Source organism: Eubalaena glacialis, chromosome 11 (assembly GCF_028564815.1).
Source record: "Eubalaena glacialis isolate mEubGla1 chromosome 11, mEubGla1.1.hap2.+ XY, whole genome shotgun sequence".
Classification (NCBI taxonomy): Eukaryota; Metazoa; Chordata; class Mammalia; order Artiodactyla; family Balaenidae; genus Eubalaena; species Eubalaena glacialis.
In genome coordinates, this window is record NC_083726.1 from 107,433,595 (window position 1) to 107,460,954 (window position 27,360).

The 27,360-nt window shown below is 46.2% G+C and overlaps 1 protein-coding gene across 2 annotated transcripts; it reads right to left on the reverse strand.

Annotated features, from left to right (window-relative positions):
* Window positions 1-233: 233 nt before the first annotated feature.
* Window positions 234-25,172, reverse strand: BCL2L14 (BCL2 like 14). 2 transcript variants are annotated; one of them, XM_061205489.1, is made up of 7 exons: window positions 24,997-25,172; window positions 14,253-14,686; window positions 9,978-10,151; window positions 9,208-9,312; window positions 7,902-7,972; window positions 4,722-4,988; window positions 234-646 (listed from the first exon to the last, which is right to left on the reverse strand). In XM_061205489.1, exons 2-7 carry the CDS (start codon window positions 14,677-14,679, stop codon window positions 608-610), a joined length of 1,083 nt encoding a protein of 360 aa, XP_061061472.1. In that variant the 5' UTR covers window positions 14,680-14,686; window positions 24,997-25,172; the 3' UTR covers window positions 234-607. The 2 variants fall into 2 exon arrangements, with proteins under 2 accessions (XP_061061472.1, XP_061061473.1); XM_061205490.1 differs by lacking the exon at window positions 9,208-9,312.
* Window positions 25,173-27,360: the final 2,188 nt, after the last annotated feature.

Consider the following 27,360-nt stretch of genomic DNA (forward strand, 5'->3'; position numbering starts at 1 on the left):
TCAAACTGCCAAAGAACTCTCCAAGAGAAGTGAGTCAAAAAGCAGATACGGCTGTCTCTCCCCAGGCTAGTGGATACAGCAGTAAACTCAGGAGTCTCTTTGAGCTCTGTCTACCAACACAAACAGCCACATTGGCCTGAAGGTAGGCTTGAAACAATGTCATTGTCAGGCCATCTCAAGTGAAGTTTGAAAAATAAATAGTACTGGAAACCAAAGAGTAAGCACATGCACCATTTATCATTTCACCCTCATGAGGTCAACAAACATCTGTCACACACTTTCACTCAAGTGGCTGGCAGAGGCAGGGTGATGGCTTCTGTTCTAAGCATTTGAATGGAAAATTACCACTCGTCTTTCTAGACTTCCTTACACACTCAATGGAGACCTGAAAACATGGATGCCGAGGGCCATGCTACTAGATTCTATGAGCCGGAGATTTCAAGGCCTCTCCTGATGCCTCTTGATTTGCAGGAATAATGGTTTTGCAGATTTTGATGGTCCATCTGCCTTGTCCATTTTTGTTTTCTCCCGTAGTCTGTGCTAAGACTGATGTACACAAGACCAGAGTTGGACCATGAGTATTCCAGATTACAAATCCTCTGATGTTTCAGTCTACTTCTTCATGTGATATCCCAAGTACTTTTTCCTAGAGGGGGGGAAAAAGAGAAATAGATTCTTAAAATTCCAAGTTTGATTCACTGTTGAAGTGAAAACATATGCCTGTTAACTCTGCTTTCTTATCCCACGCATGACCCAAGGCTTGGAGACCATGTTAAGATTGGGGGAGGGTTTGGAAAGGTGACTGGCATCCTTGGTATGCCTGAAAGGAAAACTTTATCAGCTAAAGACTTATGTTACACACCCAGGGCTAACTGACTAGATGGGAAAAGTCTTTGATTCTATGGTTAAATTCGAAGAGTAGATACTGAAAGGTTGATGACTATGGAGGTTGCAAACCTCTCCTTTCAAAGTGCTGTAGAAGGGGTGAGGTTGCAGGACCACAGGGTAACGATGTGAATGGTGCTTCAAGTGAAGCAAAAAGGCCAAGGAATAAATTAAAATCAAATGGTGGCTTGTTTGGCATGCTTTGTAGATAGAGTCGCTATTCATTCATTTGATCGACTCATTATTCTACAAGTATTGGCTGAACATCTATGACGTATGTAAAAGTAATGGAAGCTATGACAGAGAAAAAGGGGCATGAAATACATAATTCTGCCCTCACAGATTTGCAGTTCCATTGGGAAGATAAGATGCACTCCTATGAAATGTGGACGACTAAGATAATTAGGAACCCTGAGCTCCTGGAAAACGTGTGCCTAGGAATAGTTTTTCTCCTTCCGCACCACACTACAAGGACCCTCCAGAGAGCCACTAAAATCCCTGGAGCAATGGAAGGCTTGCCACCCAGATTCATCTCTTTCCTGTTCAGGGAGACTGAGCACCCGTCTCAATCCACATCTCCTCCACACTTTCATAGTTCATATCAACTCATAAATATTCTTACAGCAGCATCCTTTATTTTTTGCAACTCTGTCTCTGCAACTTTGGAAAAAATTAGTCCTTTCCCTCTTATTCTTTTTCTTCCCTCCTAATTTCTAGCTACGTGCTCCAAATTAAACCTAACTGTGGCCAAGACTTAAGATTAAGATTTATGATGACCTGGAAAAGTAAACTAATAAATTTTGAATTGAAAATACAAGTGCTAAAGAACTAGTGCCACAAAATTCTAAAGCCTTTGAAAATTCCCTTTATTATTTCTACCCCAAAAAAATACATCTGTTTTCTCTGATTGGAACTGTTTTTCACTCTAGCACTAGCAGCCAAATTAAAAACTAATAAAACTTTTTGTATTCTTTTTTCTTTCCTCTTTTTATTTGCTTACTAGAATTAGAACCACTCTTTTTCATAACGGATTTTCTTTTAAATATACCATAAAACTCACCTCTTAAAGTACATAATTCAGTGGCTTTTAGTATATTCACGAAGTTGTGCAACCATCACTTCTATCTGATTTATAGAACATTTTCATCACCACAAAAAGAACCTCTGTGTCCATTAGCAGTCACACCCCATTCTCTCTCCCCGAAGCCCTAGGAAACCACTGTCTCTATGAATTTGTCTATTCTGGACATTTCATATAAATGGAATCATACAATATATGGCCCTTCTGTCTGACTTCTTTCACTGTGCCTAATGTTTTCAAGGTTCATCCACCTGTCCATACTTCATTCCTTTTTATGGCTAAATATTATTCTACTGTATGGATATTCCACATTGGGTTTTTCCATTCATTATTCATCATGGATAAACTTCTTTGTTGTTTCCACTTTTGGGCCATTATGACTAATGATGCTGCTATGAACATTCATGTACAAGTTTTTATGTGAACACTTGTTTTCAGTTTTCTTGGGTATAGACCTTTTGGGGAACTGCCAAATTGTTTTCCAAAGGGGCCGGACCATTTTAGAGTGCAACCAGCAATGTATAAGGATTCAAATTTCTCCACATCCTCACTGACACTTGTCTTTTTTATTTTAGCCATGCTAGTGGGTATCTCATTGTGGTTTTGATTTGCGTTTCCCTAATGTTGAAATGAAGATGGCAAGCAAGGATCTTTTCATGTGCTCATTGGCCATTTGTATATCTTCTTTGAAGAAATGTCTATTCAAATCGATTGCCCATTTAAAAAATTGTGGGGCTTTTTGTCTTTTATTGTTGACTTGTAAGAATTTATTACATATTCTGAATACAAGTCCCTTATCAGATATATAATTTGCAAATATTTTTTCCCATTCTCTGGGTTGTCTCTTTACCTTCTTGATGGTATCCTTTGAAGCAGAAATATTTTTAATTTTGATGTAGTCCAGTTTATTTTTTCTTTTGTCGCTTGTGCTTTTGGTGTAGAAACACAGTTTTTCATAGAACACTTTTGGCATTTCAGCTACATTAATTAACTAAATAGACTTTTGAGAACAGGCCTGTAAGCCCAATTGATACTTATAATCTCGCTGGAAAAATATATTAACAAGACCAACAATGACGGTAATTTCCTGTATATAATCATAATGCAAACGTGAAGTGTTGTAAAAGGTCAGAGGCTGGTAAGAGTCTTGAGCCGGAGTAGTCAGGAAGGGCTCTGGGGCAGAAGAGGGAATTGAGGGGGTCCTGGAAGGAAGAGCAGTTAAAGCTGAAGTGATGTCGAGGATTCTGTCCTCCTCTTAGCGTGAGTTAAGGCAGCTTGAATTTAGAATACCTAAGAGCCTTGTTCAGATTAGCCACTTAAGGGCTATCATATCTGGTGCAAAAGTGGAAAATAGGAAAGAAGTCTGGGTAGCTTAATGGGTAGCCACTGGAGACCATGGCGGGCACTTCATCCCCTTAGGCATGATCAGCTGTACTTTCCGTCTGGTAGCCAAGACACTAAGCCTGTTTGGAGGCCCCAGGGCCATGTCCAGAGCAGACTCAAACCTCCTCCTGGCCCCTGGACCACTCTAGTGGAAAGAGGACTAATGATAGTGTATGGCCTCCTAGGAAGGGCTTGAACAGACAAACATGCCCTAGGCCTACAGTAAGTCCCCTACATACGAACCTTCAAGTTGCGAACTTTAAAAGATGCAAACGTGCATCTGGTTCCAGCAAGGAACCAGAACCTGTGCCATCAGTGTCGGGCATGAGTGAAAGTGCAGCTTGCCCTCCATCTCCTATTCAGCTCTACCTCCACTCCCTCCTCCAGTCAGTAACTCTTCTTGCCTTTTCACTCGATGCCAGCCCCTGTATGCCAGCGGTTATACTGTATTACTGTACTTTTCAAGGTACTGTACTGTAAGACTCAAGATGCTTTCTTGACTTTTTGTATCATGTATTATTTGTGTGAAAAGTATTATAAACCTTTTACAGTACAGTACTTTATAGCTGATTGTGTTAGCTGGGTATCTAGGCTAACTTTGTTGGACTTATGAACAAATCGGACTTACAAACACGCTCTCAGAACTCGTTCGTACGTAGGGGACTTAACTGTAGTGAGATTTAGAGTTCTGGATGGGATAAAGCATTTTGAAAAGGTTACTGTTATGAGGCCATTTGACCATGGCAGTTTTATGGAAATCTCAAGGGAAAAGGATGGGAGAGGGGCTGAGGTGAGGAATCGGGGTAGAGAGGTCTGTTTTGCCTGATAGCAGGTAATTAAAAATAGATGAAAATTTAACTGCTCTTCAGTTATCGAAATGTCCCTGTCACAATGGCTGGGTCCAAGCAGCAATGACAAAATGTCATAAGCCCTGAACCTCTGCGTGAGAATTACACCCACACCCCATCAGCATCTGAGAGACTAAGGAACTATCTGCCTCTCCTCGTCTCACTGCTAGATTTCCGTTGCCTGCAAAATTTGTGAAAACAGAAATTCTGTCTATCCAAACATTTTATATCAACATCTCTTCATTTCCTGTTCTATCTGACCAGTCCCTCTCCCCCCACACACATACCCTACATACCCTTTGGGAGCTCAGTAAATATTTATTGATAATGAAGATAATCACTAAAAAATATGTTCCCATCAATGGAATAAATCTCTTGCCACTCAAGTGTCCGAAACCCATGAGAACTGCTTCAAAGATGTGTTCCCTTCACTTAAAAAAACAAAAAACAAACCAAAAAAACCCCTTTCCATCCCATCTCCTCTGAGTTCTGGGAAGATTTATTTTTAAATAGGATACACTTACCCAGCCACCGTGCTGCTGGATCCAGGGCGAGAAGTTCTCCTTCAGGTACTTGGTTCCAAAGCCCAGCACCCTGTTCATGGGGTGGTTGTCGATACCTGTGAGCTTGGCCATGACATCTATTGCAAGAGCAGCCTTAAAGCCCTGAGCTTTGACCTCTGATTCTCCCCTGGTGTCCACACCGCTTAGGAACTGGTCTGTGATGGTCTTGAAAACAGGGTAGGACAGCCCATCCTGGAAGCTGTTCATCAAAGCCTTGTCTCTCTTCAACTGTGTGCAAGAGGAGAAGCACTCAGTACAGCAGCCTGGCCCGGGCAGGCAAACTCTCCCACTCAACACTGGGCAACTGAAACACCCAATGGAGAACCCTCAATTCTGGTCTCAATCGTGGTACCATGTCCTGCAGGACCGGATTGGGCATGGACCTTCTCTGTGAATTCCTTTCATGGGGACAAATACAAACTGAACAGCCCATTCATTCGACATCCAACAAATGTTTCCTGAGCGCTGAGTACCCGACAGGTGGTACTGTGGACAATTAAGACTCAGCCCCTCACTCAAAGAGCTCACAGTCTACTGACGGTTGTAACCCAGTGCAAAGTGCTTTGTTAGAGGTTGTGTAATGGGCAGAATCTGAAGCCTGGAAATCACTGTCTTGGCTCAAACCCTCCTGCTCCACCTCTTACTAGCTGTGCAATCTTGGAGAACTGTCTTGGCTCAAACCCTCCTGCTCCACCTCTTACTAGCTGTGCAATCTTGGAGAACTTACTTAACCTCTCGGTTTCAGTTTTGTCATCTCTAAACTGGGATGACAGTACCTGTACTACAGGGTAATTGAGTAAGACACTTTGTGTTGTGCTCAACATGGCGGAAAGTACCTTCAAAGTGTTAGCATTTGTCCAGGATGCTTCAAGATGCGAGATGCTTTTTTTTTTTTTTTTTTTTGGCCATGCCGCAAGGCATGCGGGATCTTGGTTCCCCGACCAGGGATCGAACCCGTGCCCCCTGTGGTGGAAACGCAGTGTCCTAACCACTGGACCACCAGGGAAGTCCCTGCCTCTGCTTGTGAAAAAATCAGGGCTTGTGTCATAAAGCATACATCATCCTCATCTAAGGCCCTCCTTGCAATGTCTGTAAAGTGATGGTTGTCATGTGAAAACAGAAATTTCTCAATCATCAAGGACTGTATGTTTATTTGAAAATCAACTAGTTCTGTCCTTGAGGAATGATAAGCTGAGCAGGTTTTCAACCAAGATTGTTTCTAAAAGGGGCACTCTGGGGATGAGTCAGATGCGACATAAAGATTTTTAGTGGAGCCGTGTCCTTTATCTGAGCCCAGCCCACCTCCTCCCAACTTCCAGGAGACACGGGGGCCTATTTGAATTATAAATCTGAAGCAGAAACATCCTCGACACCAAGGATGGATTCCTCTTAGTCATGACTCAGTGGAAGAAGGTAGACTCGAAACCTCCAGTGGGTGGCTGGAATCCAGGACCATGCCAGAACAGTAAAAGAATCAAATGCCTTCCACAGGGTACCCACTCTGCCCCCCTGCCCCTTGGGCCTGCACCTGGCTTTCTGGCATCTCAGGGAGGTGCAGGAGGAGCCCACAGGTGCCCTCGGGGATGAGTGGCTTTGCAGACACTGCAGACATGGCAGGTCCCCTCCTCACTGTCACTGTGCCATTCTGTGGGGAACTTACACCCACAGAGCATGAGTAGAGCTTCGGTGTGTTCCCACCAGAGTCCGCTACTGGGGAACCACATAAAGAGAACCACCACCATGTTTTCTACAGAAATAATGTAAATGATTGCCCCCAAATCATCAAGAGAGTGCGTCAGGCGAAGTGAGGTTTTTAAAGTGGTAATTTGTGGGGTGAAAAGGAAAGCATCTCTCTTCATAACCAGAAGGGTCAACCTTCATACCACGCCCCCGTCCCTGGCCTCCCTGACCTACTGCAAGTCCCTGCCCGGGGGGAGGCCGGGAAGGAGACTGCCGTGAGAGCCACGGCCACTTTGAGCTGTAAGGAATCCTTGAGCACACCTGTCAGATCCTTTCTAGTTGAAATACTGAACTGTGGGCTGGTTAGTGGCATCTACTTGGAATTCTTCTAGAGACAGGAAGATCTTTTCTTCACAAGGCAGCCCTTGGCTTTGATGGACAGCCCTGAGTGCTAGAAAGTTCATTCTTAAAGTGGGGAGAAATCAATTGCCCTGTAACTCCTATCTATTGACGTTAGTTCTGGAGAAACACAGGGATGTCCTTAAACCATGTGCCCTCTTCTGTTTTCTCCTTCCTCTGCACCCCTGTCTGCCCCGTACTGTGGCCCTGAAGCTCCCATACCCCCTTCTCTTTTCTTTGGTCTGATACCCCTGGTCTTCTCAGTGTTTCTCGTCCTGCACCACCTCATCTGCCCTTCCTTGTCCTGGTCACCATCCTCTGGGCACACCTGTGACAAAGGCGTCGAGCATGCTGAGAGTGGGGTGGCTGGCTGGCCAGTGAGTGCTGTTTCCCCCTCCTGCAGATGGACAGACGCTGGAGACTACGCAGCCGTCAGTGGGTGGCAGACACGGACAAGATCCCTTCAGAAGCCCTGACTACAGGGGGGCCTGCTCACTACCTCTTTACCTGAAGGCAACTCCTACACGTTCCTGATGGGAATGACTGGTCTCAACTTCTAAATGGCAGGAAACTCAGAGTTCTCCGAGTTAACACTAACCTAACCCCCTGGCCGAATTGCTGAGAGAGAACAGTCCGGCCTTTCTAGGGGGGAGATTTCAGACAAGACTCCAGACTTGGAGCAGCTGTGGGACACAGATATCCAGGCTGCAGGGCAAATGCAAGAGTCTAAACTTCCCTGAGGATCAGTTACATGGGGAACTAGATTCATAATTCTATTCAGCAAATTTTAATTTATTGGTGTCTTTTTCCTGCAAAAACAAAGTTACTTTTTTCATTTCCAAAAATTCCAAGGAGGCTCCAGAAGGTTTACTTATGTTTTCCAAAGTGATTCATTTTTGAGAGGCTGCCAGCATGAAGAGTTTTGAGTCCAAGGGAAATAAAATTTAGGACTAAGTGGAAACCAGAACTTTGAAAAGGAGTACAAACAGCAGTACAGTTCCATTCCTGGGTACCAGCGCGCGGGCACAGAAAGAAAACTCGTTAGTTCAAGAAGCTCCCTACCTCTCTTTCCAACTGATCCCCCGAATATTTCAGGAGCTCAACGATTCTGGCTATTATTTGGTCTTTTCCATCTGCCAGGGGAAAATTCCAGTTATTTCTTTTAAGAAAAAACAATCTTAAATGTTTCCAGGGACAATGCTTGTAGCCTGGTTAGGGATTGAGGAAGACATGCCCTTCATAATTCTCAGCAAAGTAAATCTTACCTTGCCTCTTCTGATCAGGCCCAAACCATTCCAGACACCCTCTCCCACAGTCCCCTCCTTTCCTCTCTTTCTTCCCCCAGCACTCCCACAGTTCTCACCATGAAACTCATCACTTTATTTACTGTAAAAATGTTGTTGAAGATACATGAGCTTATCTCTAAAGATATTTAGGAGCAGTTTCTGTCGGACTTTGGGTTTGTCCTGAGCAGATGGTCCTTTTTCCATGTAGACACCATAAATCCCTACTGGATCATCTTACCCCTTTGTGTTAGCTGCTAGAAAGTGTAGAGCCAAACTGTGGCCTCCTAAGAGGTGGGTATAGCCTTCCTGCATTGGGGGAATTAAACTCATTCCTAAACCCACCTATTTTCCTACTGTTTTCTTTTTACAGTATCTTTCAAATTTGATTTATCTTACTAAAATGTGTACTTTGTGTGCTGGGTCTTTACAACAAGGTGGAGTATAAGTAAATCAAAGGAATAAGGTCTCCCTCCCCAAAGGCTAACATGGCAGACGGGGAGAGAGAGGTGGTTCCAGCTGGTGTGTGTGTTGGAACGGGGAAGGTAGAGTCTGATTTTTCTTGTCTCAAAATGTGCTAACATGAAACAGTAGGAAAACGGTCATTGCTATAGAGCGGAATCCAAACAGAGACGGCACTTTTTCCTTATGGCGCAGTCTCTGAAGTCATGGAGTCCTCATGTTTGTCCCAGAGGGAGAGGGGAGGAGAGGCCAGGAAATTCATCCCACAAGGTCGAGTGAAGGGCAAGGTGGTAGGAAGTCTGAGACCCAAGTCACCTGGGAAAAGAAGGACTGCATGCTTCCACTGCCCATGTGTAGTTTTTATCTGACGCTGCCGCCTCTCTCCAGGAAAGTCGCTAGAACAGCAGCCTGAATTTCTCATGCGCACAAAGGATGAGAGCCTGAGCTTTTGCTTGGTTTAGGGGTATTGCTTTACGAGGCCCAGACACACATGAGATAGCAATAAAGTGGGAACACTTTGTTTTTTTGCTATCAGAGGGGTCCTCCTTCCCCAGCGCTTCGCTCTCTAAGCCCCTTTGGTAGTTTGTGGTCCCAGCAGCACAGTACGGGGTGGACAGACTCACCACTTTGCTTCTGGGGTTGGGAGACACCACCTTGGCAGATAAATCTTTTGCCTTCTGTTTTGGCGTACTGCAAACTCAGGAGCCAGCTCGGCCCCTCATCATCCACTGGCGTTTGGGAAAGAGAACCACGGGCAGGGCAGTCATTAATGAGGGAATGGCCAGACTGAACTTCTCTTCTTGTGGCACTTGGTCCTGCTTCCCTCAACTCTAGAATTCCTGCAAGTTGGATGCGATCCACAGTCCTAGCTATTGCTATAGTTTGGTGACAACTGACCCAGTCTGATCACTACTTCTCAGTTCTGCTTCACGTTTTGCCCTAGGCCTGGTACCTGACAACCCCCTGCTTTTTCACAGGAGCCCAAGGCAGTATCTTAAATGCCCGGGCGATGCTCCACCTATACCCTGTGCTCTTGCTCGAGTACACTGGTCCTTGGCCATCGCTAATGTGATGAAATCTAACATGCATTTCCCCCTGTGGACAAGGTTGAGTGCACGCTTTGTACTTCCTCCTGCCCCTCAGTAGGAGACTTTTCTTTGGACTTAGCAGTGAGTTTGGCCTGTGGCTTCCAGCTGCTGGCACACTCGCCTTGGCTTGGGCTGGTCTCTCAAGCTAAAGGTCAGTGCCTCCAGCACGTTGCTGTCGTGCCCTGAGGCCAGGTTAGCAGAGATTCCTAAGTTGCAGAGCCCTGCGCTGAATAAGTACATAAATGCTGTAGACCTCTGCCTGGCAGACAGGCAGCCCAGTGCAAACACTCAGAAGGGAAGTTTACCTCTCTTCCCACTTGCAGCTCGAGGCTGGAAGCCCTGGTTCTGGAGACCGTGGCGTGTCACAATCCTTCTGGACTTGAAGCTTCCTCCCGGGCTGTGGAGCTCTTCTGGCGGCGGCCAGGAATAAACGATTTCAGCAACTCGGTTGGCAATGGAAACAACTTTGGGGTCCACGGCTGAAACAAGACAAAATGGTGCTGACAGGCCCTTCCCAGAACTTCGTCTAGCTCATTGGTATGCACAGTTGCCCGAAATGAAAACACCAGCCTGGAGCGAAAGGAAACAGCCGGGAGTGTGCGTGGAGGGGAGTCCATTCTTCCGAAAGCGCTGGCAGTTGCCTGGCAGAGGCTGGGATGGAGGAGGCGCACACACAGGAATGATTGCCACCTCGAAACAATTGCCCCTCTGCACCCTCTTTTTGAAGTCTTGCAAAATTAGGGTCCCCTTGCCCCTTTGCAAGGGAGGAAACACAAAAGGGAGTGCTTAGTTCTTTGCTTGAGGGAATGCTCATTATGCTTTTATTTTTATTCTTTTTTTTTTGGACATCCTTTATATCTTGGAGAGCTGGCCCCTATGTACATAGGAGGGCATTCAGCAGTGTGACAAGCCTTTGGGGGTTGTCACGGAGGAAAGAGAAATATCCCTGCTCTCAGGCCATATTCATGACTCATTATCAAGTGAACACTGAACTCCCCTTGCTTGCATGGTCACGTGTCTTCTCTCTCCTCCACGTCTAGTGGGAAACATGCGAAAAATGCTGATAGGTAAACAAGGATGCATAAAGTCTAACCCATGACCTTCAAGAGTTTATAATCCAGGAAAAGCCTTATGTCATGAATTTGCACATGCAACTAGAGGATAAAGCATTTGGGGACATTAAGGTTTAAATGGCAGTGGCCCCCTGAATGTCATAGCCTGTGAAGGACAAGTCGACTTTGCCCCTGGTAGGGGATGGGGTCGGGTTGGGAGGGCAGGCAGTACTGCTGAGTTATTTGGGAGTAACATTTACATTGTTAATCCATCACTAAGTTCTTAACTTTTAGAAGCTTGTACAAGTTCTGCCTTTGATACTGAGCAGTCGTATCATGCAATGTTTAAGAACAACAGTATTTAATTCATAAGACTTGACGAAAGTAACAGAATGGGGTTTTGGCCAGAAGGTTGGTGTGCCCAGGGGAACACCCGGACCTTGTCAATCAGGATAGATAAGACAGGCAAGGCCTGGGTCCGGGGAGGGATTGTGTCACATGAAAAGCAGGGTTTGACCTCCTAAGGAGCTGCCAAGGTGATTCCTGATCCTCTCTCCCTGGATTCGCCCATCACATGGAGCTCTGGTGCTTTCCCTTCACCCCCCTGGGCATTCACTGAAAGGCCATGGGAACTGACGCTCTGTCCACAATGCCTGCCTTTAAAAAAAGGCATAATGGCTTCCTTAAAAAGCCACATTTTTCATGATGCTCCATCCATAGGGTTCAAAAACAGATCAGGAGTGGATTAGAGAGAGAAGAATTGGAGAGGTCAAGGAGAGAAGGATCAGTGCTTTTCCTTCCCATTTTAATAACCCAACCAAAAGTACTTTCCACTTTTAAATCACCTTACTGCAGCCCAACCGGCTTCCTCGTGAATGCTGGCCACCCACGGAAGGAGGTGGCAAGAGGCTGGATCCCAAAACCAGTGGGAGCCTTCCCTTGTGTCCGCAGGAGACGGGAGAGGAAAGCTTCCACATGCTTTCCTCTCTGCAACCTTGTGCAGCCTGCAGGGTGATTAACACGCTCTCTTCCACGGAAGTCACACTGCGCCCACCTTGCCCTCAAAGGAGGCAGATGAGGGCCCCCGAGGTTGTCCCTCCCCATCCCCCAGCCCCCGCCATGTGGCAGGGCAATCACAAGACCCCCAGCAGATGTGGAGGTACCCAAGCTGACTAACCTGTGTATGTGTATCTGTTTCTGCGGATTGGAGGGATGCAGGTGAAATATGTGCAGGAAAAACTATAAGCAACCTCATTTTGACTCAGATGAATTAGCTCTAGTTAAGATTCCCATTCTAATACCTTAATTTTAAAAACTGGAAAAAAAAAATTCCCTTCTCATCAGAGTTGGTCCTATCTGATAGGCAAGGGAACATTGGATGGGCATGGAGAGAGAACAGAAAGGCTGCCCATCCTTTTGAGTTTATTCTGGGGGCTCATTGTGGGATTAAGGAGAGCAGGAGAGAGCGGGGTTGGGAAGGCACTGGGCTTGAGGCATTTGTTTTAAAGAGAAGAGGCAGGGCGTTTGGGAGAGAATTCCATATGGTCGAGACTGCTATTTCCTACCCAGTATCCATTTTCTTTTTCTTCCTTAGTAACAGATCCCTGAAATGCCAGGGGAAGCTGACAACACTACATTTCCCAGCCTCGTCTGCAGTAAGGAGTAGCCACTGAGATGTAAGAAGTTGGGTACAGTTTTAAGAAAGCTCTCTGAAAGGGAGCTGAATTATCTAGGAAGGTGATACACTTTGGTCCTTCCCTTGCTTCCTCTTTCTTCCTGCTTGGAATGTAGACATGATGGCTGGAATCCCAACAGCCACGTTGGGTTTTAAGGTGACTTTGAGGTTGGAAGCAACTAGCTGAGGGATGGCAGAATAGGAATCCTTAAAGACTGTGGAACTGGTAGATCAAGCCTGGGCTGCCAAACTGTGGTTTTCTTTTATGGGAGAGAAAAATAATCTGTATGTTACTGAAGTTGTAGCGAATCATAGCTGTGGAGAAAAAAAGATTCACAAAAAAACCCGGGTTGGTGTTACTAAAATTGGTATTGACATGCATTTTTCTACATTCCAAGGCCTCTCACTATGAGACTTTGGTCTTGGGACATAACCTCATAGTTCTCACTCCAGCCTGGTGTCTGAGTCCTGGAAATGGCAGCACAGGCTAAATTGCGACCTTTAGTTAAAAGAACCCAGGGGACGCCAACTGCTGAGCTCTGATTTACATGTGGCAAAATAGAAATAGAACGTGAGTCCCTCTTGGGTCACACCCAACATAAAACCAACTAACTACCCACATAATTAACTAAACAAGAAAGCAAGGAGAGAGGAAGGTGAGAAGGGAGGAACAACAGTACTTAAATCTTTAAAGCTAAGCTTCCTTAGGAGGTAACCATTTCTACTTTTGTAGGGATATCTATATATCTACACAGAGATCTGGAAATTTTAGAAAATAAAAAAGGTCGAATGACACTTCAGTAATATTGAAATACAGAACATCATTTTTCTCAGGAAAGCCAGAAGGTTAAAGTCTGTAAAATCTTCTGTTTCCTGGCAAACTCCAAAGAACAGGACAAGCAGAAAAGCCTATTGAGGTGCCCCCAAACTATTCTGTTTGCTCCAGAGCTCAGATACCACCCCCAGTAGAAGCAGCCTGCTGTACCCCTGGGGGAAGGAGGAGTTCCCCAGGTAATCCCGACCCTAACTTCCTCTCTCCTAAAATTCTATAAGTCTAATAGGAAATGGAAGTTTCCTTGATCACAGTGAATGATCTAAAGGTGTCATTGTGCGGGCTGATTCTCTAAGTAAGACAGCCATCACAATGTTTAAAAATTGAGACATTACTGCCACCTGTTGACTAATTATTGACAAGTTACACAGGCCAATCAGCCCAGCAGGAGGGGGGTTTCTTTTAAAATCTGGGCATTGGGCACAAGGTATTGTTGGAGGGGAAGAAGATGGTTATGCCAGGGTTTGTGGATGAAGGGCAATTCTGATAAGGCCTTTCATGAAAATGTTTGTTCAATACAGTGTGTTTTGTACCACTGAAGGAAGATTTTGTCAAAATGCTTCTTGGTTGTTTTGTGAGTGGCTTGTACTTTGAAAAGTATTTTTGTGTACAGCTATCTGATCTTTCCATCCACCTTCAGAGGCCAGTGTACAGATGGAAACACAGAGGCCCAGAGAGGGGAGTTGACTTCCCTCAGGAAGAAGAGCGGGCTGAGCCCAGCTGGGGCTATTTATCTTATATTGGTCTCTGGCACTGAGGATTAGGAATTTGGGCAGCAAGTTTAATTATAGACGGTGGAGCCAGAAACCAGTCCCGTCACCCTTCACGGCCATCCTCTTCCTTTCTTCTCAGTCTTGAGAAAAGCAGGGCAATTAGAATTGAGTATTAATAGGTTGGGAAGCTGAGGTTCAAAGAGTGCCCTGCGTAAGGCCCCATTACCAGCTGGGAGGAGGTGAGCCCCCAGGCGCACAAAGAAGGGAAAGACATGGCTGCGGAAGAGAAAGAATCCCCAAAAGCCTACCTTCACGCTCTAAGTGCTGTTCCACGTTGGAGAGGGACCTCGGCCATTGCGGACCGTGAGGACCCCTCTGAGGTCCCACCGCACTTCGCCCCTCCAAACGGAACTCCGGAGGCGAGCTCTGAGAGCCTTCCTCCTTCTCTGCTACTCCAAAGAGTGTTCTCCAAGACGACTTTTTCTTGGCAACGTTTATGACCTTCTCCCTGGATTGGGAATTTCTGCAAGTCCACGGTCCTTCGTTTGCCGGCCAACTCTCCGGTCCTTTCTGGGACAAACTTCTTGTTCTCGGGAGCTTTCGTGAGAAGACAGCAGAGGTGTTCTTGAAGACGTGGTGTTTGACGTAGAACTCCAGGATTTTGAATTCCATGCTGTCTGGGTCATCATCATCCAGGGGGATCTCCTCCAGGTCGCAGGCGCTAGTGGTGCACATGGCAGGGCTGCAACGACAAAGTCCACACGCGTCCATCTACCTGGCGGCCACCTACTCTTTGTAGGTCGGGAGAGACGGGGTGAAACTCAATAAGCATTTATTCAGCACCTATTATCTTTGTGCTGGGGGGCAGGGGGTCATCCGAGATGGAAAAGCCAGGGTTGGTTCTGAAAGTTCCATCTTAACAGAGATGAGACTTGTACATAGATAACTCCAGACAAAGAGGGCAAGCTCGGAGCTCGAACAGAGATGCAAGAGCCAGCGCGGGAGGTGGGGAGGAAAGACAGCCGCGAACAGAGGGCAAGTGCAGGCTCCTTGAAGGAAAGAAAGTGTTTGGATGGGTGGCTGGCTACTGGGCCTTAGAACAGGCTGGGCAGAGGGCAGGCGCTGGGTGAACTTAGGATGTGTTTGAAGAGTGGAGAGAGATCTGGTGGAGCATAAACCTGTGCTTTGTGGAGAGCTGGGGCTAAGGATGTGGAGGGACCACGGTGAAGTGGCAGTCAGGGCCAGGTGATGGGGGCCTTGGAAGGTCAGGCTGAAAGCTTTGCATTTTCTCATGTCTGTAGATCAGTACATTTCAGAAGGGGCCCTAGACTGTGGAGGGCAGTTAAAAGTCTTCTTGGGAGAGGGTAGCTGGGCAAGGGGAGAGGCCAGCTCAGGGGAGGGAACTGTCTGGGGTCCCTGGCCCTCCCTGGCCTCTCTCCATTCTTCCTTTACTCACTGCTTTAGCTTGGAAAGGTTTGCTTCTATTCCTTGCCATATTTAGCATTCCATGTAAGATTTTATCTGAAGAAAAAAATCCTGCTTTTTTTTTTTTTTTTTTTTACAAGTTTGAAGTGCACTGATGGAGGCAATGGAGAGCTTTTCAAAGTCTGGAGCGGGAGAGTGATGTGACCACAGACATGTTTTAGAAAGATCAATACAAGCACTAAAATGACAGGGATGGAAGTTTCATCTTTATTTCCATATGAATAACCAGATAGATGTAATTAACTGATTGTGTTCAATTTAAGCTTTCATGAAATAATTCCTTAAATGGTTGTCTGCTAGGAAATCATTTCTTTCTGATCTACTTTGCTTTCTTTGGTTGTATCTTAAGGACTATGGTTTCCTTTTTGTCCCAGATGCCAGAGAGCCCAGATCTACCAACTGTCATTGGATTAAAATTTCACAGACAGTGCGTGTGCTGGAAACCAGCTTGGGCTTCTCAGTCGAACAGTCCTGAGTTCCAATCCTGGCCATACCACCGACTAGCTGTGTGACCTGGGGCAAGTTACTTCACCTCTCTGAACCTGAGCTTCCTTTAGGTAAATTGAAAATAATAATAGTCATCTTGCAGGGGTATTGTGAGGGTACAATGTAATGCATGAGAAGCCCCAACACAGAACCTGGCTCAAAAACGGTAGCTATTTTTTTTTTAGTACAACTGTCATCCCAGGCCCTCTGACTCTGTCCTTGATGTGGCTCTTAATCATGGACCCTTCCCTTAATGGTCCAACTTTAAGAGTGTCTTTTGGCATGTGAACTGGTGTGATAATAAATAGCTGTAGTGATATTAATGGGATCGGCTGGCATGTCTCTCCTTTTCTTTCCACTGTCCCCTCTCACACCAGGACCAACTGATAAAGAATTGGGACATGACCGCAGATGGGGTTTGAGGCAGTGTGACGTGGTTCAGATCAATTCGACTGTGTGTCTGGAGGCCGATGGTCCAGGGTTGGCTCAGTTTATAACTTGCAAAGTGCTTGGGCAAGTCTCTCAATTCTTTTGGTCCTCTGATTTCACAGCGAATGTTCTCTAACTTTCCCCTCTGATTCTATTACTATTTGAAGGAGGTGTGAGGGCTGAGACATCTCCCCTGCAGGCCTGCCGATGCTTCCTGTTTCCATTGTTGTTTCCTATCTTTTTTTGGAAGAGCCTCACACTGGATGATAGGAAGCTGTTCATCCAGGAAGCACTCTGTGGCCAGGCCTCGAGAAAGCAGTTCTGAAGGAAGTGATGCCAGCAGGGAGATGCAGGGGCTGTGCCAGAACATCAGGTGCAGATGGAGGGGGCAGAAGTGATCTGCCAGGGTGGCCAAGGGCAGGGCTGCAAAACCTGAGACACCTACTGCACACACAGATGTATCTGCACGACTCCAAAGCCCCACAGACCTGCCTCGGGTAACTGAGCGTGAGCAGTGCTTGAGGGGCGTGGTGTAGACTGGGGGTCACCACCACTGGGTCCTCCTCCCTCCCTTTCGTCCCACGCCTGTCCTATTCCGGGGCTTGGACTATCTTCCTTCCCTCACCTACTCCCGATGTCACGCGCCCATTATGCGCTGCAGGGAACCTTCTGCTGTCTGGAATCCCTTCAGCATCTCTGCCCTCACCTCGCTCTGCCTGCGCCCCCCTCCTCGCCCCATTCTCACAGGTCAACCATTCTTCCCCTCTTGGGGCCCAGTTTCGGTCACACCCATGAGGATCCTTCCCAGGTCTTCCAGTTTATCTAGACTTCATTCTCTTTTCCACAATGGAATGTAAGTGCCATGAGGACAGGCATGTTCGTGTGCTGTTTTTTCTCTGCTGGGTGTCCAGCTCCTACAGTAATGCCTGGGGCAGAAAGGCACTTGGCAATGAACTGTGGACTTTTTCCTATTCTGAGACAGACTGTCTGGGTTCCAATCCTGGCTCTGCCGTTAGCAGTTATGTGACATACTCTCCAGGCTTCAGTTTCCTCATGTTTAAAACGGGGACGAAGGGACTTCCCTGGCAGTCCAGTGGTTAAGATTTCGCCTTCCAATGCATGGGGTACAGGTTCGATCCCTGGTCAGGGAGCTAAGATCCCACATGCCTCGTGGCCAAAAAAACCAAAACGTAGAAACAACAGAAGCAATATTGTAGCAAATTCAATAAAGACTTTGAAAATGGTCCACATCAAAAAAAATCTTTAAAAAAAAAATAATAAAATGGGGATGAGAATAGTACCTGTTTCCTTCTGTTACACAGATTAAATGAGTTAATATTTGTAAAGCATTTAGAATAGCATTTAAGTGTTTGAACAAGTATTTGATTTAAAAAAATATTTATGAAACCCACTTAGGGCCACACTGTTCTAGAGAAGCTGCAAGGGGTTTTCAGGTGGCGGAACGGGGAGAGTGTAGCATGTGGGGTGAAAAGGTGGTGGAAGAGCTGCTTTTCATACTTATTGGCAAGGGCGCTGAGGCAGATCATGTAGCCTCCAGCGAGGTGTAGTTTTTCCATTTACAAGATGCGATTCATATTGTTTGAACTCGCTAACCATAGAAGGATTAAATTACAAGCTGTGAAAATCCCTTGCAAACTATACTTCAAGTGTTGGTCTGTACAGAGTAGTGGTTAATGGGCTGGTCTCTTGAGACAGCTAACCTAGTTCAAATCCTGGGTCATCGGCTTACTAGCTGTGTGACTGGCTACATACCTTAACTTATTTCTGCCTTCATTTTTTTCATCTGTAAAATGGGGTAAAACAAAACAAAACAAAACAATGACCCTGGCAGGAGATCAGCCAAGATGGTGGAGTAGAAAGACCCTGAGGTCACCTCCTCTCAAGGGCACACCAAAATCACAACTATTTGCCAAACAACCATCGATAAAAAAGACCAGAACCTACCAGAAAAGATCTTCTACAACTAAAGATAGAAAGAAGGAACCACAGCAAAACGAGCCAGAGGAGCAAAGTTGTGATGAAGTCAAGTCCCATACCCCTGGGTGGGTGACCCACAAACAGGAGAACAATTACAGCTGCAGAGGTTCTTCAAAGGAGGGAGAGGTTTGGGGCAAACAGAGATTTTGCTCTTAAAGGGCACGCACAAAATCTCACACGCTCTGGGACCCAGAGCAGAAGCTGTCATTTGAAAGGAGCCTGGGTCAGACGTACCTACTGACTTTGGAGAGTCTCCTGGAGAGGCAGGAGGCACCTGCCGCTCACCCTGGGGACATGGACACTGGTGGCAGCCATTCTTGGGAGTTCCTTCTACTATCTGGATGCTGGTGCTGGCCCGCCCCATTCTGGAATCCTCCCTCTAGCTTATTAGCCTCGGGGATTAGCCTCGCAGTGGCCCAGCACCCTGTAGGCGCCAGGGCTGGGACACCTCAGGCTGAGCAACTAAGTGGGCATACACACAGCGCCACCCATCAGCAGACAGGCTGCCTTAAGACCCCCTGAGTCCACAGCTGCCCCTGGACACAGCCCTGCCCACCAGAGGGCCCAGGACCCCGCCCCATACACCAGTGCGCAGGCACTAGACCCAGGACCCCCAGGGCTCTCCAGCCAGAGACCCCACAACCCCCTGGGCCCTGACCCCACCTTCCAGCGAGCCTGCTCTAAGCTCAGGACCAGCCTCACCCGCCAGTGGGCAGACACCAGCCACAACACAACCACAGCCCTGCAGCCTGTGGACACAGCCCACCCACTAGCAGGCCAGCACCAGCCCTGGAACTAGCTGGGCCCTGGCCCTACCCACTAACAGGCCAATGCAAGCTTTGGGACACCCCGGACCCTGCAGCCAACTGTGTCAGGAACTGGGCCCATCCACCAGGTCTAGGACCCCTGGGCCCTACAACCAGACCCCAGGACTTGACTCTGCCCACCAGTAGGCCGGCACTAGCCCCAGGACATTGTTTCACCCACCAACGGGAAGGCAATAGCCCCAGGGTCTCCTGGACCCTGACTCCATCCTCCAGTAATTCAGCCTTAGCCCTGCCCCCTCCCCACCCCGGGGTTCTGCGGTCAGCCACCTTGTGACCTGGCCCTGCCAACCAGCAGCTGGCAGCCTCCGCATAAGGCAGGGCCTGGCATCCAACTGGACCAGGGGCCAATCAAGCCTACAAGACCACCCACAGTAGTCAGCCCACACAACAGAAGGGCCCATGCAACCCACATAGGGGGCACCCCTGGAGCATATAGCTCTAGTGATGAAAAGGGAGTGCACTGATGGGATGCAGAGGATGTCTCCTTCACAGGGTCACTTCTCCAAGATCAGGAAATGTAACCAACCTACCAGATACAGAGAAATAAAAACAGCAAGTCAGGCAAACTGAGGCAACAGAGGAACATGTTCCAAACAAAGGAATGACAAAGTCCCAGACGAACCGAGTGACGTGGAGATAGGCAATCTACCCAAGAAAGAGTTCAGGGTAGTGATCATGAAGATGATTAAAGAACTCGGGAGAAGAATGAATGGAGAGTGAGAAGTTAGAAGTTTTTAACAAAGAGTTAGAAAATATAAAGACCCAAACAGAGATGAAGAATACAATAATTGAAATGAAAAATACACTAGAAGGAACCAACAGTAGACTAGGTGATACAGAGGAATGGATCAGCGAGCTGGAAGACAGAGTAGTGGAAATCACTGATGCTGCACAGAAGAAAAGAAAAAAGAATTAAAAGAAATGAGCACAGTTTAAGAGACCTCTGGGATAGCATCAAGCACACAAATATTTTCATTATAGGGGTCCCAGATGGAGAAGAGAGAGAGAAAGGAGCTGAGAACGTATTTGAAGGCATAACAGCTGAAAACTTCCCTACTCTGGGAAAGGAAACAGACATCCTAGTCCAGGAAGTGCAGAGAGTCCCATACAGGATTAACAGCTCATTTCAACTCAATATCAAAAAAACAAACAACCCAATTAAAAAGTGGACAGAAGACCTGAATAGACATTTTTCCAAAGAAGAAATACAGATGGCCAACAGGCACAGGAAAAGATGCTCATCATCGTTATCATCAGAGAAATGCAAATCAAAACCACAATGAGACGTGACCTCTTACCTGTCAGAGTGGCTATCTTCAAAAAGTCTACAAATAACATAAGTTGACAAGGCTGTCAAGAAAAGGGAACTCTCATACACTGTTGGTGTGAATGTAAATTGGTGCAACCACTGTGGAAAACAGTATGGAGGTTTCTCAAAAAACTAAAAATAGATCTACCATATGACCCGGCAATTGCCTTGCTGGGTATATATCTGAAAAAACCAAAAACACTAATTCAAAAAGATACATGCACCACAATGTTCATAGCAGCATTATTTACAATTGCCAAGATATGGAAGCAAACTAAGTGTCCATGAACAGATGAATGGATAAAGAAGATGTGGTATGTGTAGTACACACACACACACACACACACACACACACACAATGGAATACTACTCAGTCACAAAAAAGGATGAAATTTGGCCATTTGCAACAGCATGGAGGATATACTAAGTGAAATAAGTCAGACAGAGAAAGACAAATACTGTATGATACCGCTTATATGTGGAATCTTAAAAATGCAACAAACTAATGAATATAACAAAAAAGGAACAGACTCACAAATATAGATAAGAAACTAGTGGCTACCAGTGGGGAGGGGAAAAGGGGAAGGGGCAAGATTGGGGTAGGGGATTAAGAGGTACAAACTATTAGGTATAAAATAAATAAGCTACAAGGATATATTGTACAGCACAAGGAATATAGCCAGTATTTTATAATAACTATAACTGGAGTATAACCTTTAAAAATTGTGAATAACTATGTTATATATCTGAAGCTTATGTAATATTATACATCAACTATACCTCAATAAAAATTTTTTTAAAAACCCATAAAACAGGGCTTCCTTGGTGGCGCAGTGGTTGAGAATCTGCCTGCCAATGCAGGGGACACGGTTTCGAGCCCTGGTCTGGGAAGATCCCACATGCCGCGGAGCAACTCAGCCTGTGAGCCACAACTACTGAGCCTGTGCATCTGGAGCCTGTGCTCCACAACAAGAGAGGCCGCGATAGTGAGAGGCCCGCGCACCGTAATGAAGAGTGGCCGCCGCTCGCCACAACTAGAGAAAGCCCTCGCACAGAAACGAAGACCCAACACAGCCAAAAAAAAAAAGAAGCATTAAAAAAAACCCCATAAAACAACCCCCCCATCACATAGGTATGTGGGCAAAAAAAAAAATTAGCACGTGTAAATCACTTAAAATAGTGCATGGTAGATGTTAAATGCTCAATAAATATTAGCGTCTTTATTCATTAACATTGGGGACTTCTCTGCTATTCCAGTGGTTAATACTGCGCGCCTCCACTGCAGGGGGCTTTGGTTGATCCCTGGTTGGGGAACTAAGATCCCGCATGCCATCCTGCGGCACAGCCAAAAAAAAAAAAAAAAAAAAAACAACTATTTTAATAGGTTGCCTTTTTTGTAAGCTTTAATATGTTTATAAAAGAAAATTCATCAAAAGCAGCAATTAAGAAAACTAATGACATGGAAATATTTGGTTTAGCACAAAATTCACACTTGTTTCCTGTAGTTTCCTATAGTCATATATATATACGACTATAGTATGACTATATATATATATATATATATGACTACATATATATGACTACAGGAAACTATATATATATATAGAGAGAGAGTATGTGTGTATGGGTGTGTGTGCATAAAGTATACATACTTGTAAGATATGAAGCCTGGGACTTGGCTGGCTTTCCCAGCACCTCGTATAATGCCTGACACCTGATAAGCTCTCGGGAAATATTTGATGAATGAAAGAAACATGATATAGAGCTGCCAGATAAAATATGCTAGTCAATTTGAATGTCAGGTAAATAACAAATAACTTTTTAGTGTAAGTGTGTCCCAAGTATTGTATGGGACATGCTTACACTAAAACACAGTATCTGTTGTTTATCTGAAATTCATACCGAACAGGGCCTCTTGTATTTTTATGCACATCTGGCAACTCGGTGAATAAAACGTGCTGCTTAGAATAACTGAGACCTCACGTTCCTGGAAGCGAGGGAAGTGGACCCGGGGTGGAGCCTGAGCGACCCGAGTCACGCGAGAGAAAGAGCGGGTCACGCGAGAGAAAGAGCGGGTCACGCGAGAGAAAGAGCTGGTCACGCGAGAGAAAGAGCGGGACACGCGGTCGGAACTCGGGCGCCGCCGACTCGGCGCGGAAGTGGCCGAGCTCGGGCCGAGAGCAGCGCTGGAAGGCGCCGGGAGGGCGTTTAGGCGGGTTTTAATTCCGAGCATCCTTTTGAGTTGGGCAGCTCAGGGCGCCCCGTAGGTAGGAGGTACCCGCGGGTCCTCCAGGAGCCGTGCCCTTGGTAGCGGGGGAGCCCTCTCCCAGCCACAGGACTACGCTCCGGAGAAACCGTGTCAGTTAAAGCCAACCCAACCAACCAAACCTTTCTAATGCAGTGTGAAGACTTTAAAATTGTGTGTGTATGGACGTGTGTGTGTGTGTGTGTGTGTGTGTGTGTGTGTGTGGCGCTGCTCTTGGAGAGAGAGGAAGGGTCCGACTTCTTTAAGAAACGAGTTTGCTAATTGCTGATTCAGGAGCAACATCCGAAAAGGGGGGAAAGCAGAGGTCAAGATGGAGCACAGAGCGCTTCCACTTCGTGAAAGAAGAGATTTTTGCCGTCTCCCAGGCTAGAAAGGAGCTGAGGGCCCAACCAGGAGGCAAGGCCAAGGGCGAGAGAGAAGCAGAGGGCAGGGCAGTGCTCAGGCAGCCCCCGGGACCCAGGGGACCTTGACCAGCCCCGGCGAGCGCTTGCAGCTGTGTCAAAGGATGAGTTCAGACACTTTCAAGGCACTTAACAAGCGTAGGGTATATTTCCTACTTATCCTCACTGGGAATGACGGGAGAGCTGTTAAAGTGATGACGAAGTCTTATTTTAAAGCAGCAGTGAGTTACTTTATTACCACTGCAGCCGTTCTGCTCTCAGCTGTTCGGGTTCGAAGTAGAAGCAGCCCAACTTCTGGGTTAATGGAAACGTACAGGTAAGTTTTTTGCCTATGTTGATGGAAATGAAGCCCTGGGTGAGGCCCCAGAATGTAGGTTCAGAGCCTGGAGTGGAAAAGAATAAGCCCTGTGAGGCTCGTTGTAATTCAGTGACTCAGTGCACACAGCCCTACCCTTTGGATCCAGTATTTACATACCCTCTTGCATATCTACAGCAAACTCTCACAGACCTACTCCCCGAAAGCAAGGTTACACAGGGTCTTTTGTTGACCTCTCTTCCCTCTCGAAGGGTTCCTTCCCCCCAACCCCCTAAATGGCCAAAGTCCTCCGAGACCCCGGTGGCTAGTCTCTGGGGAGCACCACAGAGCAGCGCTGCTTGGCCTGCAGAGCAGCATCTGACCTCCAAGATCACAGGACACACTTCAGGGATTTTTCTAGTTCTGGATTCATTGGTTGAGGTTAGATTTTCCTTCCCTTCCTGTGGCAGGTCACGGAGCAAACAGCCCTCATGCATGCACAGAGGCTGTGGCCACCAGGGCCCCAGGAAGCTGGACGGAACTCTGCCCTGGACGGAGCTCTGCTCCGGTCTGTACCAGGGGTGAGGGGCGTGGAGGACCCCTTAGCAACAGGCTCTCCAGAGAGCTGACTACCATCACTCTGGACGCACAGACAAGGCCCGAGTATAGGACATGGGTGAGGACACTCATCCCAGAGGGATGTTCCCAGGCCAGATTATGAGCTGAGTTTTGTCTGGTTGCCTTGGGCCTCTCCTTCTGCACCCTCTGCCCCCTTATGCCCTTCAGAGGCGGTCCACCCTTCCCTTTCCTTCCCTGAACTTCACCTTATGGTGTCTTCATCCCTCCTCCCCTGCGGTCTTTAATCCTAAGGGTGAAATGAGGAATGAGGTAAAATGTCTTAAATTCCTACAATAGAAGCTAAACAGAGAGAGCCTCAGGTCTTATTAAACACAAAGACTCAGGCTCTGATGATTACAGAACAGAGCAGGCAGGGAACTCAGGAGGGAGCCTCCTAGGGGGAGTATTCCCCATTTCACCTGCGCCCTGTACTCAGGGAAGTCTCTAGGGGGTCTGCCGGGACTAGATCTTGTGCCCAAGTGCCCACAGGTACTCAGGGCTCAAAGCCAGGGACTCTTGTCCTCAGCCCATTTCTGCTCTGGGGGAGGGAGCTGGCATTTCCATGGGCTTCTGTCACACTATCACATACCTTGCTACATACTCAATGAGACAGACCTGCATAATGTTAACAATGATTCGGCCAGTTATGTATTCTTAACTGAACTCTCCCAAACCTTCTGGAGCAAAGGAGAAATGAAAGGGAAACCTAAATACTTCTCCATTTTCTGGAAACCCCTAATAAACTAGATGCTAGCTTTCAGTTTTAGATTCTTAGTTTTGCTTCCTGAGACTTACATGATCAGAACTTGTAAATAAATGCAGTAAACGTTAGGTTTACTAACCCCCAGTTAGATTGCCTCATGAGCAAAACCAGGACTGAAGTCCCCTGTGCCCTGCTGGGAAGGCTGAACATGAAGACTGGTGTCTCCTAGTGTTACCTGGTCTCCGAGCTGTCAGCAGTTTCTCCTGCTTCAGGTCAGGTGGCAGTAGGGATATTTCTATACCTGAGTCTCTCTCCACGAAACTTAAGAGGAAACTTTGGCCAAGTCTTCTTGGCTCCTCATTTTGGAAGGCTCTTGTGATGTAAGACTCCACCCGGGTGTAGCCTCTTCAGGTTGGGACTAAGGCTGAAAGGAGGCTTAGGGAAGGAAATCACTTCCTTGCTAAGCCCTGCCCCCAGCTTTTTAACAGAAGGAGGGGCTGACCTTTGCCCAAGTAATTTGACTCTAAAAGGAGTTCTGCATCCTTTACCAGGGACTCTCACTGCCGTTTGGGACACGGACAATTATGAGGGTGTTTTCCTGATAGTACTTTACTTTCTTTCCCTTTCATCAGTTTAGCGAATGTTGACTGATCACCTCTGTGACAGGTATGGCACACATGTTTAATCTTCACATCAAGAGGCAGGTGTTATGATTCCCATTTTCCATACAAGGAAACTGAGGCCCAGAGAGGTAAGGTATCGGTGCGGAAGTGGCCCCCCCATCAGTTGAGCTGAGATCCAAATCTTAGTCTTTCTGGCTTCACACTATATCAATGTTACCTCTCCCATGAGATTCAAAGACTGTATTCAGATGGAACTACGGGAAAAGCTTTCAAAACGGAATGTAACCCCAGCCATAGTAAAAGCCACAAAAACTCATTTAAAGACCATATGTCACAATTTTAGGGATAGAATTCCCTATGTATAGGAAAAAAGAAACATGATTTTGCGGTCTATCCAGATTCTTAACTGAAATAGACACTTATGCTCATAAAACCATGAGCGCTGGCTAGTCAAAATGTGAAGATGAAGGAAGTGTGCATGGTGAAAGGGGAATTAAGGCTAATTTCATAAAAGTGGGGGAAGAACTGGCCATTTAAATATTAGGTAAACAGATCCATGAGAGACAAATAATGGCAGTTATGGGAAAGTTAGTTCTTTGGTGACTCGAAGTGAATTTTAACCAGCAAACTCATATTTATTACTCATAACGAATACCAGTCTAGTCAACTTGAGGGATATTAAAGAAATATTAAGACTGTTTGGTCTTAAAAAAAAAACTTACAGTCTTTTTTCGGAAGAAGAGATACATTCATTCGAAACAATTTAAGAACTAACAAATACATATAATCACAACTAAATCTCATAGTTTGGACTACAGTTGTTACTGGAGTTCAGAGCTACATAACTTAATGACACTGGGGGCAGAAACCATTTAGAATCTCGCGAGGTCTTGGCAGGTAAGTATAAACACAAGAAAGGGGCAGTCGGCACAGGTAGTCAGGCTCATTGAAGACAGAGAATGTCCATTAATCATTCAGCTTTGCATCTCCCACACCCAACAAGCTGGCACATAACAGAGACAGGACTCAATACGTGTTATATATTAAAAGACAAAACAAAACCCACTTTTCTCCTGATCCTAAAAATACACATTGTGGGAATTCCCTGGCGGTCCAGTGGTTGGGGCTCTGCGTTTTCACTGCCAAGGGCATGGGTTCAATCCCTGGTCGGGGAACTAAGATCCCACAAGCCACGTGGTGCAGCCAAAAAATAAATAAAAATTAAAAAAGTAAAAATACACGTTGTGTTGTAGAAAATTTGTAAAACATAAAATAGCATACATAAAATAAAGACCACCATGATCCAGTCATCCAGTGATAAATATTGTTAAAAATTTGGTGTATTTCCTTCCTTCCATGACAATAATACCTTGCTACCCTTCAGGTGTCTGCCCGGCCCACTGCCCTTTCTCTTCACGCTGTCCCCAATCATGCATGTACCAGGATGCACCCCTGCAATCAGGTGGACCAAACGACCTCTGCCCCTTGTTAAAAAGGAAACAACAGGCCCCGAATGGAGTCACTTGTGGTCCCATGGCAGCAGACCAAGACTTGATGCCTAAGCTAATTACAGTTTCAACCTTCCCCAGGAATGTGATTCTAGCTAACCTGGAATTTCCTGGGCAGTCCTGGGAAATCTGTGGACAGACGCTTCCGTTCCCTTCAGGAGGGTGGCCTTGCCTAAAACAATGCATCTTTGCTAATAATTTCCTTTTTTTCCTGCTCCCTCTCTGCCTTTACAAACCTTTCATTTTCTGCAGCTCAACAAAGTCCCTCTTCACTTTTAGATGGAATGCTGTCCGATTCATGAATCATTCAATAAAGCCAATTAGATCTTTAAGATTCACTCAGTTGAGTTTTTGTTATTCAGCAGGTTTGGTGGCAGCAGAGGGACTGAAGGAGACTTCTAATGGCTTCGGGGACAATGAAAAACACAGGTGATGTACCCATGAGCCCCTTTTGGAATTCACTGTCTT